The sequence below is a fragment of the Procambarus clarkii genome, chromosome 7, assembly GCF_040958095.1.
Source record: "Procambarus clarkii isolate CNS0578487 chromosome 7, FALCON_Pclarkii_2.0, whole genome shotgun sequence".
In the NCBI taxonomy this organism is placed as follows: Eukaryota; Metazoa; Arthropoda; class Malacostraca; order Decapoda; family Cambaridae; genus Procambarus; species Procambarus clarkii.
Genome location: NC_091156.1, coordinates 33377429 through 33391738, shown reverse-complemented (window position 1 = coordinate 33391738; position 14310 = coordinate 33377429). Strand labels below are relative to the sequence as shown.

The window sequence follows — 14310 nt, the reverse complement described above, 5'->3', positions numbered from 1 at the left end:
CTCACTTAGTTTTTGGCTACTGTCAGATGGTGAACACCTTAGAAAGTAGGTTAACCTGGGGAGGGACAGACATCTGGTGATGAGGTAGAGTGCATCATGAGCATCAATATCCTCAATCCTCCCATCCATCCTCTTAAGGTCGGCGATTTTCTTATCAAGGACCTCATCGATGGCTTTCAACCCCAGGGGAGCTCCTAGGAGTGTGCTGTCTTCAGGTTTAGTTTTATGGATATTTGGCAGAAGACCCTCTATTCTCTCTACGATGCCCTGGTTGGAACATATTATTTTACATTTAGAAGGGTTCAGGGTGAGGCCTAAAACTGCACCTTGCTCTTGGATTTTTCTGATGTCCTCCAGAAGGGAGTCTTGGGAACCAGCTAGGGTACCATCATCCAAGAACCAGATGTTAAGCTCGCTGGACAGGACCTCTGTGACTTGTTTGATGACTAAGCAGAAAAGGAGAGGAGCAAGGGGGTCACCCTGTTGGACACCTTCTCGCGAGTCAATTTCATGTTCGCCAAAAAGTAGCTTAAGATCCACACTGTAGCATGAATGTACAAAAGGGTAGAGGGAAGGGAAATGACTATGAACCGCACGGAGTACAGCATCCCTCCGCACCAAATTGAAGGCATTTTTGAAATCTAGCTTGATAAGGGCCTTTTCGTCTGTGATGTTGGCGATGAAGGCTCGAGCTGCATGGGCTGCCGCCTCACACCCTTGTGGAATGCCAAACCCGAGCTGTTTTGGCTTCAGCATGTTGGCCGCTGCATCACTAACTGTTCTTGCAGCTGCCTTTGCGATGAGACGCCGGAGAGAATTGCCCACACCTATTGGCCTGATCCCTCCATCCTTTTTCTTTAGAGCACAGAGAGATGCCCAAAAAAAGATAGGTCTTATGGACGCTGGTATGTTGCCAGCTAGACATGTGTTGGTGAATCTGGTTAGTTCCACCAAGAGGTTGTTTGCAATGTCACCCAGTGCAGGGTTGAGCATTTGCTTGAGGTGGTTGGGTTTTCGTCCTGTGAACCCACCTGCTGATCCTGTAGGGAAGGACATGGCTGCTTTATGGACCACAGATTCAGCCACCCAGAGAGGTTCTGCTCCGGTAGCCCCCACTTGTACAATGTCGTCCTCACGCGGAGCCCAGGGTGGGTGTTTCTCCCTTAGGGCTTGAGCTGTTGCGGCATCTCTGTCGGCAATTGAGTCCTCACTGGTGATGACTCGTATTGCGCCAATAGTGTTTCCTTCTTCTATTTTCTTGGTGACTGATGTTCTGATTTTTGATGTCTCGGATATGCCACTGTTGCTCTTCCTGCCGTGGGTGTTTCTCGCGCGAGTGGGAAGGCGCACCTGGTTGTCCTCCCTGGGAAAATCATTTATAGCTTTGATGACTGAGGCAGCTAAGATATATATATATATATATATATATATATATATATATATATATATATATATATATATATATATATATATATATATATATATATATATATATATATATATATATATATATATATATATGCGAACAAGCCTGAATGGTCCCCAGGACTATATGCGACTGAAAACTCACACCACAGAAGTGACTCGAACCCATACTCCCAGGAGCAACGCAACTGGTAACTACAGGGCGCCTTAATCCGCTTGACCATCACGGCCGGACAAAAGGAAGTGATAGCCGAAGCTATTTGAACCACTTCCCCGCCGGCAACTCGGATGGTAATCTTGGGCATAGCATTTCACCAAATCACCTCATTCTTTGGGGCACACGTGAGGAACACAAATGCGAACAAGCCTGAATGGTCCCCAGGACAATATGCAACTGAAAACTCACACCCCAGAAGTGACTCGAACCCATACTCCCAGGAGCAACGTAACTGGTATGTACAAGACGCCTTAATCCACTTGACCATCACGACCGGACATAATGAGGTGATAGCCGAGGCTATTTGAACCACCCCACCGCCGGCACTCGGATAGTAATCTTGGGCATAGCATTTTACCAAATCACCTCATTCTTTGAGGCACACGTGAGGAACACAAATGCGAACAAGCCTGAATGGTCCCCAGGACAATATGCAACTGAAAACTCACACCCCAGAAGTGGCTCGAACCAATACTCCCAGGAGCAACGCAACTGGTATGTACAAGACGCCTTAATCCACTTGACCATCACAACCGGACATAATGAGGTGATAGCCGAGGCTATTTGAACCACCCCACCGCCGGCACTCGGATAGTAATCTTGGGCATAGCATTTTACCAAATCACCTCATTCTTTGGGGCACACGTGAGGAACACAAATGCGAACAAGCCTGAATGGTCCCCAGGACAATATGCAACTGAAAACTCGCACCCCAGAAGTGACTCGAACCCATACTCCCAGGAGCAACGCAACTGGTATGTACAAGACGCCTTAATCCACTTGACCATCACGACCGGACATAATGAGGTGATAACCGAGGCTATTTGAACCACCCCACCGCCGACACTCGGATAGTAATCTTGGGCATAGCATTTTACTAAATCACCTCATTCTTTGGGGCACACGTGAGGAAGACAAATGCGAACAAGCCTGAATGGTCCCCAGGACAATATGCAACTGAAAACTCACACCCCAGAAGTGACTCGAACCCATACTCCAAGGAGCAACGCAACTGGTATGTACAAGGCGCCTTAATCCACTTGACCATCAAGACCGGACATAATGAGGTGATAGCCAAGGCTATTTGAACCACCCCACCGCCGGCACTCGGATAGTAATCTTGGGCATAGCATTTTACCAAATCACCTCATTCTTTGGGGCACAAGTGAGGAAGACAAATGCGAACAAGCCTGAATGGTCCCCAGGACAATATGCAACTGAAAACTCACACCCCAGAAGTGACTCGAACCCATACTCCCAGGAGCAACGCAACTGGTATGTACAAGACGCCTTAATCCACTTGACCATCACGACCGGACATAATGAGGTGATAGCCGAGGCTATTTGAACCACCCCACCACCGGCATTCAGGCTTGTTCGCATTTGTGTTCCTCACGTGTGCCCCAAAGAATGAGGTGATTTGGTAAAATGCTATGCCCAAGATTACTATCTGAGTGCCGGCGGTGGGGTGGTTCAAATAGCCTCGGCTATCACCTCATTATGTCCGGTCGTGATGGTCAAGTGGATTAAGGCGTCTTGTACATACCAGTTGCGTTGCTCCTGGGAGTATGGGTTCGAGTCACTTCTGGGGTGTGAGTTTTCAGTTATATATATATATATATATATATATATATATATATATATATATATATATATATATATATCTTATCTGTAAACTTTTTACAGGGTGACCATGAGCACACACCACACATCACAAAAAGCAGTGTGGTCACAATGCGACCCAAACGTCTTGAGGATATATATATATATATATATATATATATATATATATATATATATATATATATATATATATATATATATATATATATATATGCGGTGAAAACCACAAATAAATGGAGAATTGTTTTCTTAATAAACTTAATTCTTTGGTACCTTCAATAAAATTCACATGTGAAAATGAAGAGAATGGTACTCTTCCGTTTTTGGACATTATGATTCATAGAGTCAATAGAAGGTTCAAATTTAATGTGTATAGAAAACCTACCAACGTGAGGTCGTTTGTTCATTATTATTCGAATCATCATAGTAAAGTTAAACAGGCAGTATTTTCAGGAATGTTTCTTCGAGCTTTGAGGGTATGCAGCCCTGAGTTTTTTGATGAAGAGATAGCTAAAATATATGAAATTGGGAAAAGTTTACAGTACCCTAAGATGTTTTTGGATTGTTCGTTTGGGAAAGCTAAACGTACGTTTTATAATAATGTCTCCAAAGCGAAACCAGAAAATAGAAACTCATTGGTGGTACCTTATGCGATGGGATTTGGGAAACTTTCCCCAGTTTTTAAGAACCTTAATATCAATTTGGTGTTCACTAATAATACGATCAAGTCTTATTTAATAAAAAACTCCCCTGGTACAACAGGTTGTGTGTATTCGATTCCCTGCAATGATTGTGAGTCTGTGTACCTTGGACAAACAGGAAAATCCTTACAATTACGTATGTCCCAACATGCTTATAGTATAAGAACTGCCCAAACGTCTAATGCTTTGTATCGACATACAAGTTTGTGTGATCACACTATTAATTGGGATAGGGCGAAAAGCATTGCCAATTGCAATGGCTTTGTAGAACGGAATTTGATTGAGTCTGCGCTAATTAGTCAATGTCCAAATCTTCTCAATGTTAGTACTGGTATGTACAAAGTTGACCCTGTTTTAAGTTACAATATTGCACAACAGTTTAAGAAAAAACTCTGAAAGGGAGGCTTACAATGTCTCATTACAATTTTATATTCATTTATTGTGTGTTCATGAGGCTTTTCTTTAATCTTATTCCTTATCCTCTGACCGCTTAATCCTCTTCGACCTCTCCTGTTTCTGGTAATCCTTTCCCTAGAGATGGGTTGGTCAGGTTCTATAGTGCTGGCCTGTATTCACTCTCTCTTCCTCTAGTCAGTCTGGTGTTGACAACGGTTTTAACAAGCCGAAACGTTCATCTCTCTTCTCCATTAATTTGTGATTTTTCCGCATACAAATGATCAGTGTTTAGTGATCGTCAATTGCATATGTATGTATATATATATATATATATATATATATATATATATATATATATATATATATATATATATATATATATATATATATATATATATATATATATATATATATATATATAATATATATATATATATATATATATATATATATATATATATAATATATATATATATATATATATATATATATATATATATAATATATATATATATATATATATATATATGTGTGTATATATATGTATACATATTTATAAATGTATATATATTATATATATTATATTATGTATATATATTGCTTCAAGAACTTGTAATCATCTTGCATCTTGGGTTTTGTCTATTATACAGGTATTTTTGTTCGACATTTCTCTTGTTAGGGTGATGTCATGGGCTTATCTCATGTGAATTCTGGGAGCACCGGATTGAAAACACGGGTTTCTCACGTGTTGCTCCAAAGAATGAGGTGATTTGATAAAATACTATGCCCAAGATTACCATCAGAGCGCCGTCGGGATGGTATGGTTACAATCTGCAACATCAAATATAATACATGTTTTAATTTAAATATTTATAAAGAAAAGTTTGACAAATCACTGCCTCAGTGCTAAGATAAGGAAGAGAGAATGTTCTACAATGGTCAGGGATGGTGGTGGGGTTCTTTGGTTATAACACTATAACCATATAATAGACTATATCCAGGTTGGAACCTCTTGGGATAAGGAGTTTATGGCTGGCCAATGAAACGGATCATCATGAGGAAGTCAGGTACTAATTGGCTAAGGTATTAGCTGGGAACCTTGTTCATATGGGGACAACAACATTTTAAGTCAGTTTTGTCCAGGACACTCAGACGCAAGGTTGTGTTTCAGCGGCACCATTACCTTGAAAAGTGTATCCCGTGTTTTCGAAGGTGATCAAGGACTTCAACAGTGCTCAGTGAGACATAGCGGCACCGTTACCAACGGCACCCTAGACAGTGCATCTCGTGTTCTGTGACTTCAAAGGTGATCAAGGGTTTCAACAGTGCTCTGTGAAACATCTCTCAGCCTCTAATAAAATAAGTAAGTAAATTCAGTAAATTACAGATGTTGTATTGGCGTGTGGGAAGAGTTAAACCAAGTGGGAAGAGTTAAACCAAGCGGGAAGAGTTAAACCAAGTGGGAAGAGTTAAACCAAGTGGGAAGAGTTAAACCAAGTGGGAAGAGTTAAACCAAGTGGGAAGAGTTAAACCAAGTGGGAAGAGTTAAACCAAGTGGGAAGAGTTAAACCAAGTGGGAAGAGTTAAACCAAGTGGGAAGAGTTAAACCAAGTGGGAGGAGTTAAACCAAGTTAGAGAAGTTAAACCGAGTGGGAGGAGTTAAATCAAATGTGTGATAGAGGAGTTATACACGGGAGACATCTCCCGTCACGCAGGGTGCAGTCGCACCTCCACATGATGATAAAGATTAAGCCACTCAAAAGGTGGCACGGGCATAAATAGCCCGTAAGTGGTGGCCCTTTTGAGCCATTACCAGTATCAAGAGCTGATACTGGAGATTTGTGGAGGTGCGACTGCACCCTGCGTGACGGGAGATGTCTCCCGTAATTATTATTTTTTTTTTTCCCAGTGTTCTGAGGTTGCATTCAACCATCAAGCTGCTATCGTGGGGGAGGACACTGCTTCACAGTCCCCATGAGGGTGTCCAGCTGCTGGACACCCCCGCTGACCAGGAGAGCGGCTGCGTTGATGGCCTCAGGGTGGCCACTGCATGATTCAGGAACTCTCAAAGCTCCTCCAAGGTCATTGGTTGCTTCACATTCCAAAAGATAGCGAAGCAATGGCCTTTCTGTGACAGTCCGGCAGAAGATGCACTCCCCCTGTCGGGTCTCACCAATCTCCCAGTTGCATCTGTAGCACCTCCACAGATCTCCAGTATCATCTATACTGGTAATGGCTCAAAAAGGCCTCCACTTACGGGCTATTCATGTCCGTGCCACCTTTTGGGTGGCTTAATCTTCATCAATCATCAATCTGGGGAGTTATACTGTATATGTGTTGATGGGTTTACCTTGAGGTTACCTTGAGGCGCTTCCGGGGCTTAGCGTCCCCGCGGCCTGGTCGTCGACCAGGCCTCCTGGTTGCCGCACTGATCAACCAGGCTGTTGGACGCGGCTGCTCGCAGCCTGACGTATGAGTCACAGCCTGGTTGATCAGGTATCTTTTGGAGGTGCTTATCCAGTTCTCTCTTGAACACTGTGAGGGGTCGGCCAGTTATGCCCCTTATGTGTAGTGGAAGCGTGTTGAACAGTCTTGGTGGGAAGAGTTAATCCAAATATAGGCAAATAATGTTCAGTTTTTCTTTCATTTTTCTTTATTCTTGTGTTCTTAAGAACATAAAATAAAGGAAACTATTGAATGAATGCGTGTGTGGTGAATGGTGGAATTTGTTTACCAAGTGTGTGTGATGGATTGATTGATAAAGATGAAGCCACCCAAGCGGTGGCACGGGCATGAATAGCCCGTAAGTGGTACAATTTTTTCTTTCAGTATTCTGAGGTAGCATTTAACCATCAAGCTGTTATCGCGGGGGAGGACACTGCTTCACAGTCTTTATGAGGGTGTCCAGCTGCTGGTCACCTTTGTTGACCAGGAGAGTGGCTGTGTTGATGGCTTCAGGGTGGCCACTGCAAGATTCAGGAACTCTTAAAGTTCTTCTAAGGTCGTTGGTTGCTTCACATTCCAGAAGATAGTGAAGTAATGGTTTTTCTGTGACAGTTTGGCAGAAGATGCACTCTCTCTGTCGGGGTTCACCAATCTCCCAGTTGCATCTGTAACCTAGACGTAGTCTATATAACCTAACTGCTATTTCCCTGTAGATTCCTTTTGGGATATTTAACCTTTCTAATTTGGTTGCCTGAAGATACCATGTTGCTGATGGCGAACATTCAGCTATTCTCTGGTGCAGGTAGGCTTTGTTGAGATGTGAGAGTTTTTTGGTGATGTGGTTTTATATGTTCTCTAGGGCTGGGTTGAATTGTTTTATGTATCACTGGATGACGAGTTCCCAATTTAGCAATTTCATCAGTTTTCTCATTTAATGGGATTCCAACATGGGATGGGATCCAGTTTAAGGTTATGTTGAGTCCTTTGCCTTTAGCGACTGCTCCAAGATACAAAATGATGGTAATTATTTCCACGTTATCTTTCCACTGTTTTTCTCCTAATATTTGATGTGCAGCTTTTGAGCCCGTGTGTATGATTGCATTTAGAGTGTTTTGTGCAATCACATATGCGAATGCCTGTTGTATGGCAAACAGTTTGGGTTGATGATACTAGTCCTCCCAGTCTCCAGTATGCCTGTACGCTGGCCGTGCAAAGAGCAGCGCCAGAACTCTCATATTTTGTGTCAACCGATCCGTCTGTGAAGATGTGGGTGGCTCCTGCTACTGCTGTGCTATACATTTGCTTCTCTATTATGCGCCTTAGGAGTGCTGGATCATAGGCAGCCTTTTTCATTGGGAGACTTTCTATTACTATTTTGAAGGTAGGCACTTCCAACGGTACGGAAGAAGTGTAATTTGGGTGTGGTTGATCAGGCTCTATATCAAGAATCATGCATTTTAAATTTAGTGTGTTTAGGACATTTTCTGTTCTGGCAGCCCAAGAGTTTCCATTGTTTTGGCCAAGTCCAATCACCAAGGCCTGTCGTACTGGGACGGATCAGGAGAATTTAGAATCTTACTGATAATTGTAGCTGTTCTTTGTGATATTCTTTCTTGAAGAGAGGGCAAACCCGTTTCCAGTCTTAGAGTTTCAAGCGTGGTCCACATTGTGGCTCCCAGTGCGGCTCTCATAGCATTGTTTTGGGCAACTTCAAGCTTTTTTCACTCTTGGTGTTATAGACTTATGAGTGCAGGTGCGGCATAGTCGATCTGACTGCCAGTACATAGTATGTGCGAAGGACTTGCAGATTGGCTCCTCCAGAGAGGGAGGTTGAGGATTGCCGTCCGGGCCCCAGTTCGCTCTCTTAAGTAAGTGACCTCAGCATTAAAATTCATGTGTGTCCAGGATTATGCCTAGATACTGATAAGTGTTTACTATTAAATTGGTTGACCCTGTACTGTGAATTGGATGTTGCGCTTCGCTATTTTAATGGGCATGGCTTTTGTCTTTGTGGGGTTGAGTTTGATACCAATCTGTTTTGCCTCTTTACTGATGCATTTGGGTTTAAGGCGCGCTGCATCCTTTCCTTTTATGATGATGACAAAGTCGTCTGCGTAGTTTCGGTCCATCCTGGACAATTCTCAAGTCGATTGTGATGAGAAAGTAGAGACAGGCAATAAATAGGCAAGAGAGAGCTGAGGAGCAAAGTAAGGTGTAGTAGAGGGGATAGTAATAATAATAAGAGCTGCAGAAGGCCTATTGGCCCATACGAGGCAGCTCCTATTATAAGAGAATTATATTATTATAAGGGAAGAGAGAAAAAAAAGGAAAGAGAAAGAAAGACAATAGAAGGGGTAGGCTTATGTTAGGTCACGTTTGTTAGAAAGATTAGAGCATTTGAGTATATACTGTGAAAGGGAAGAGTCCACAGCAACAAAGCCAGGACTCAAGCTCATGTTGGGTACATTGTGTATTAGAGCCGATTCCACAAGATTCCAGGAAGACCAATCAATTGATTGGTCTTCAATTGATTGGAGGAAGACCAATCAATTGATTGGTCTTCCTCCAAAATAATCTTTCCTGCCTCTACTCTACACAGACGCCGTCTTGTTGAATCGGCTCTAATACAAAATGTACCCAATATGAACTTGAGTCCTGGCTTTGTTGCTGTGGACTCTTCCCTTTCACAGTATATACTCAAATGCTCTAATCTTTCTAACAAACGTGACCTAACATAAGCCTACCCCTTCTATTGTCTTTCTTTCTCTTTCCTTTTCTTTCTCTCTTCTCTTACGCTCCCTTGCTATCCCCTTCTTATTACTAACTCCTTCTCATTTGGTGGTTATAATAGGAGCTGCCTCGTATGGGCCAATAGGCCTTCTGCAGCTCTTATTATTATTACTATCTCCTTTACTACACCTTACTTTGCTCTTCAGCTTTCTCTTGCCTATTTATTGCCTGTCTCTACTTTCTCATCATTTACGGGCTATTCATGCCCGTGCCACCTCTTGGGTGGCTTAATCTTTATCAATCTTTCTCATCATGCCCCGCTCCTGTGCCAGGTAAGTTACGGGCTCACCATAGCCCGTGCTACTTGGAACTTGTTCACTCCCTTCACCTTCTAGGGAGTGAACTCCCTTCACCTTCTAGTGTGTGGTCTGGTCAACTTACTTTAGCCACGTTATTGTGACTCATCGCCTGGTTATGGGAGGTGTTTACCAAGAGTGTTTTGTGCTAGAGATAGGGGGAACAGGTTAAGGGTTTGCTATCCCGGAGCTGGCATTGGTGATATTATAAACAACATGAATGATATTATGGCTGGTAATGGGAACAATCCCATTATTTGCATTAGCGTGGGAGGAAATGATGTTGGTCGAGTCAGGAGTGAGGAACTGATTCAGAGGTATAAAACAGCCATAGAGTTAGTTAGGAGCAAGGGAGGAATCCCGATCATATGTGGCATTCTTCCAAGAAAGGGAGTGGGAAATGAATGGATATCGAGGGCACTTGGTGTCAATTGCCGGCTGGAAAGATATTGCAAATCAAATGCAATATCTTTCATAGACAACTGGGAACACTTCTATGGAAGAAATGAAATGTATGCTCGTGATGGGGTGCATCTATCGAGAGCTGGGGTTGTTGCTGTTGCGAACTCGCTAGAAGAAGTGGTTAGAGGTGTTTGTTTGGGTTTAAACTGTTAGTAGATAGAGGTATGGGAATTGATTTGGAGGAAGGAGGTAATAAAAGTATGTGTTTGTGGGAGAAAGGAATTGGCAAAACGATCAGGGAAAGAGAAGGTCCGCAAAATAACAATTCACTTAGGGTATATTACACTAACAGTAGACGTCTAAGAAATAAAATTAACGAATTAAATGCTCTTGTCTGCACAGAAAAAATAGATATTATTGCACTTACCGAAACGTGGATGAATGTAGAAAATAGAGAACTATTAGCTGAATATCAAATATATGGATTTAAACTATTTCACACAGATAGATATATTAGACGAGGAGGTGGAGTAGCCATATATGTTAGGGACAATTTGAAATGTAGTCTCAAAGAGGGAATCAAAACAGAGCCACACACAGAAACTATTTGGATTGAATTAAACGAAAAAGCTAATAATATTATAATAGGAGTAATATATAGGCCACCAAATTTAGACAGAATGGAAGCAAAGCATCTATGGGATGAAATATCTAGAGCATCTAGATCTAACAGTATTTATGTCATGGGTGACTTTAATTTTAGCGGAATAAACTGGTTGAACAAAACAGGGAATAGTGAAGCAGAAGATTTTCTAGAATTAATTGACGATTGCTTTCTTACGCAACACATTAAGGAACCAACACGGGAAAATAATATTTTAGATTTAGTGTTAACTAACAGGGAAACGCAAATTAATGACATCGAAATAGGGAGTGAGCTAGGGAGCAGTGATCACAAAGAAATCAGATTTAGCATAGAATGGAATAGACCAGTAGGAGAAAATTCTGTTAAAGTGCCAGATTTTCGAAAAGCTGATTTTAATAGCCTAAGAAATTTTTTGGGTCAAATTGATTGGAAAAGCTTGGGTATGGGGTGTGGGCCGGTCTTGGAGCGAGACATGAACCCAGCGATAGGTGACTTAAATGGGGATTTCGATGTGGATTCAATATATAACTTATTTAAGAATATTCTAAACAAAGCACAGGAACGTAGTATACCATACAAATTGAATAGATCGTATACTAATGACCCAAAGTGGATAACAAAGAATTTGAAGAACCTTATAGGTAAAAAGAGAGCTTGGTACAAAAGGATTAAAAATGGGGAGGTCACTTTAGAACAGGAATTCGTACAACTGGTTAGAAATGTTAAAAAAGAGATAAGGAAAGCAAAAAGAAACTATGAAGTTCGCATAGCAGGGCAAGCAAAGACAAATCCTAAAGGGTTTTTTCAGTTATATCGTACTAAGACTAGGGAAAGGATAGGTCCATTAAAAACTGAGACAGGTCAAATAACAGATAGTGATGAAGAGATGAGTAGTATTTTTAATAAATATTTTGTATCTGTATTTACTAAAGAGGAACTTAACAATATGCCTTCAGCCGAACAAGTCTATGTGGGTGGGGACGAGGACAGGTTGACGAGTTTAGCAGTTACCAGGGAGGATGTTCTTAAACAAATAGTAGAACTCAAACCAAACAAATCCCCAGGGCCGGATGAAGTGTTTGCTAGGGTGCTTAAAGAATGCAAAGAGGAGCTTTGTGACCCACTGTCAACCATATTTAATAAATCAATAGAGTCAGGCATAGTGCCAGAGTTTTGGAAAGTTGCTAATGTGATACCAGTTTTTAAGAAAGGAGATAGATCACTTGCGTCTAACTATCGACCAATTAGCCTAACGTCTATTGTGGGAAAGTTACTCGAATCTATAATAGCAAATAAAATTCGTCTTCATCTTGAAAAACATAAATTAATAATTGAGTCGCAACATGGTTTTATAAATGGCCGTTCATGTTTAACAAATTTGTTATCTTTTTATTCTAGCATTGTTGAGGCAGTTGATAGTGGTAAGGATTGCGATGTTGTATACCTTGACTTTAGCAAAGCTTTTGATACAGTGCCACATGAAAGACTGATTAAAAAAATAGAGTCTCATGGTATTGGGGGTGCTATATTAAGCTGGATTAGGGCATGGCTATACCAAAGGAAACAGAGAGTTAGTATAAATGGAATCAAGTCAGAGTGGGAAAATGTTGTAAGTGGAGTGCCTCAAGGCTCTGTCCTGGGACCTCTGTTGTTTATAATATATATAAATGATTTAGATTCAGGTTTGAGTAGCAACATTTGCAAATTTGCCGATGATACGAAAATCGGTAGGGAAATTAATTCGGAGGAGGACTCACTATCACTTCAAGTTGATCTAGATAGGGTTTTGAAATGGTCAAAGGATTGGCAGATGCAGTTTAATGCTGATAAATGTAAAGTTCTGAGGTTAGGTAATGATGATAGAGTTACAAGATACGAGCTAGATGGTGTTGTGATTGCGAAGTCGGATTGCGAAAGGGATCTGGGAGTTATGATTAGTAAGAATTTAAAACAAAAGGATCAATGCATAAATGTTAGTAATAAGGCAAATCGGACACTTGGATTTATTAATCGCAGCGTTAGTAACAAGACACCTGGTGTGGTTCTCAAGCTATATCTTGCTCTAGTTAGGCCCCATTTAGATTATGCAGTTCAGTTTTGGTCGCCATATTATAGAATGGATATAAATTCACTTGAACGTGTCCAGCGTAGGATGACTAAGTTAATTCCCCAAATTAGAAATCTTTCATATGAAGAAAGATTAACAAAGCTTAAGTTGCATTCACTGGAAAGGCGAAGAGTTAGGGGTGACATGATAGAGGTTTACAAGTGGATGAATGGACATAACCGGGGGGATATTAATAGGGTATTAAAAGTATCAACACAGGACAGAACACGAAACAATGGATATAAATTGGATAAGTTTAGATTTAGGAAAGACTTGGGTAAATACTGGTTCAGTAACAGGGTTGTTGATTTGTGGAACCAATTGCCGCGTAACATTGTGGAGGTGGGGTCCCTCGATTGTTTCAAGCACGGGTTGGACAAGTATATGAGTGGGATTGGGTGGTTATAGAATAGGAGCTGCCTCGTATGGGCCAATAGGCCTTCTGCAGTTACCTTTGTTCTTATGTTCTTAAGAGTGTGATGGATGGTGGGAGGTGTTAACCAAGTGTGTGATGGATAGTGGGGTGTGTTTACCAAGTCTATGTGAAGGGTGGTGGGAGATGTTTACCAAGAGTGTGACACGGGTGGTGTTAGGTGCTTACCAAGTGTGTTATGGGTGGTGGGAGGTGTTTTCTAAATGTTTGTGACGAGTGGAGGCAGGTGTTTACCAAGTGTGTGTGATGGGTGATGGAAGGATTTTATCAAGTGTGTGTGACGGATGTTGGGAGGTGTATGTGTGTTCGGAAACGGTGAATATGTAACTATTACAGGATGTGTTCAGAGGTGGTGAACATGTAACTATTACAGGATGTGTTCAGAGGTGGTGAACATGTAACTATTACAGGATGTGCTCAGAGGTGGTGAACATGTAACTATTACAGGATGTGCTCAGAGGTGGTGAACATGTAACTATTAGAGGATGTGCTCAGAGGTGGTGAACATGTAACTATTACAGGATGTGCTCAGAGGTGGTGAACATGTAACTATTACAGGATGTGCTCAGAGGTGGTGAACATGTAACTATTACAGGATGTGCTCAGAAGTGGTGAACATGTAACTATTACAGGATGTGCTCAGAGGTGGTGAACATGTAACTATTACAGGATGTGCTCAGAGGTGGTGAACATGTAACTATTACAGGATGTGTTCAGAAGTGGTGAACGTGTAACTATTACAGGATGTGTTCAGAAGTGGTGAAAATGTATCTATTGCAGGATGTGTTCGAAAGTGGTGTACTTCAGCCTGCCCACAGAGGTGCTGGAG

At 41.5% G+C, this 14310-nt stretch overlaps 1 protein-coding gene across 1 annotated transcript in view; it reads right to left on the bottom strand.

The window, feature by feature from the left end:
• LOC138357990 (uncharacterized) overlaps positions 1 to 8936 on the bottom strand; it is a 34288-nt gene extending 25352 nt beyond the window's left edge. Inside the window, exon 1 of the mRNA XM_069315342.1 lies at positions 8766 to 8936. Within this exon, the coding sequence (XP_069171443.1) occupies positions 8766 to 8936 (171 nt within the window). The remainder of the gene's footprint in view (positions 1 to 8765) is intronic.
• Between the last annotated feature and the right edge of the window lie 5374 nt (positions 8937 to 14310).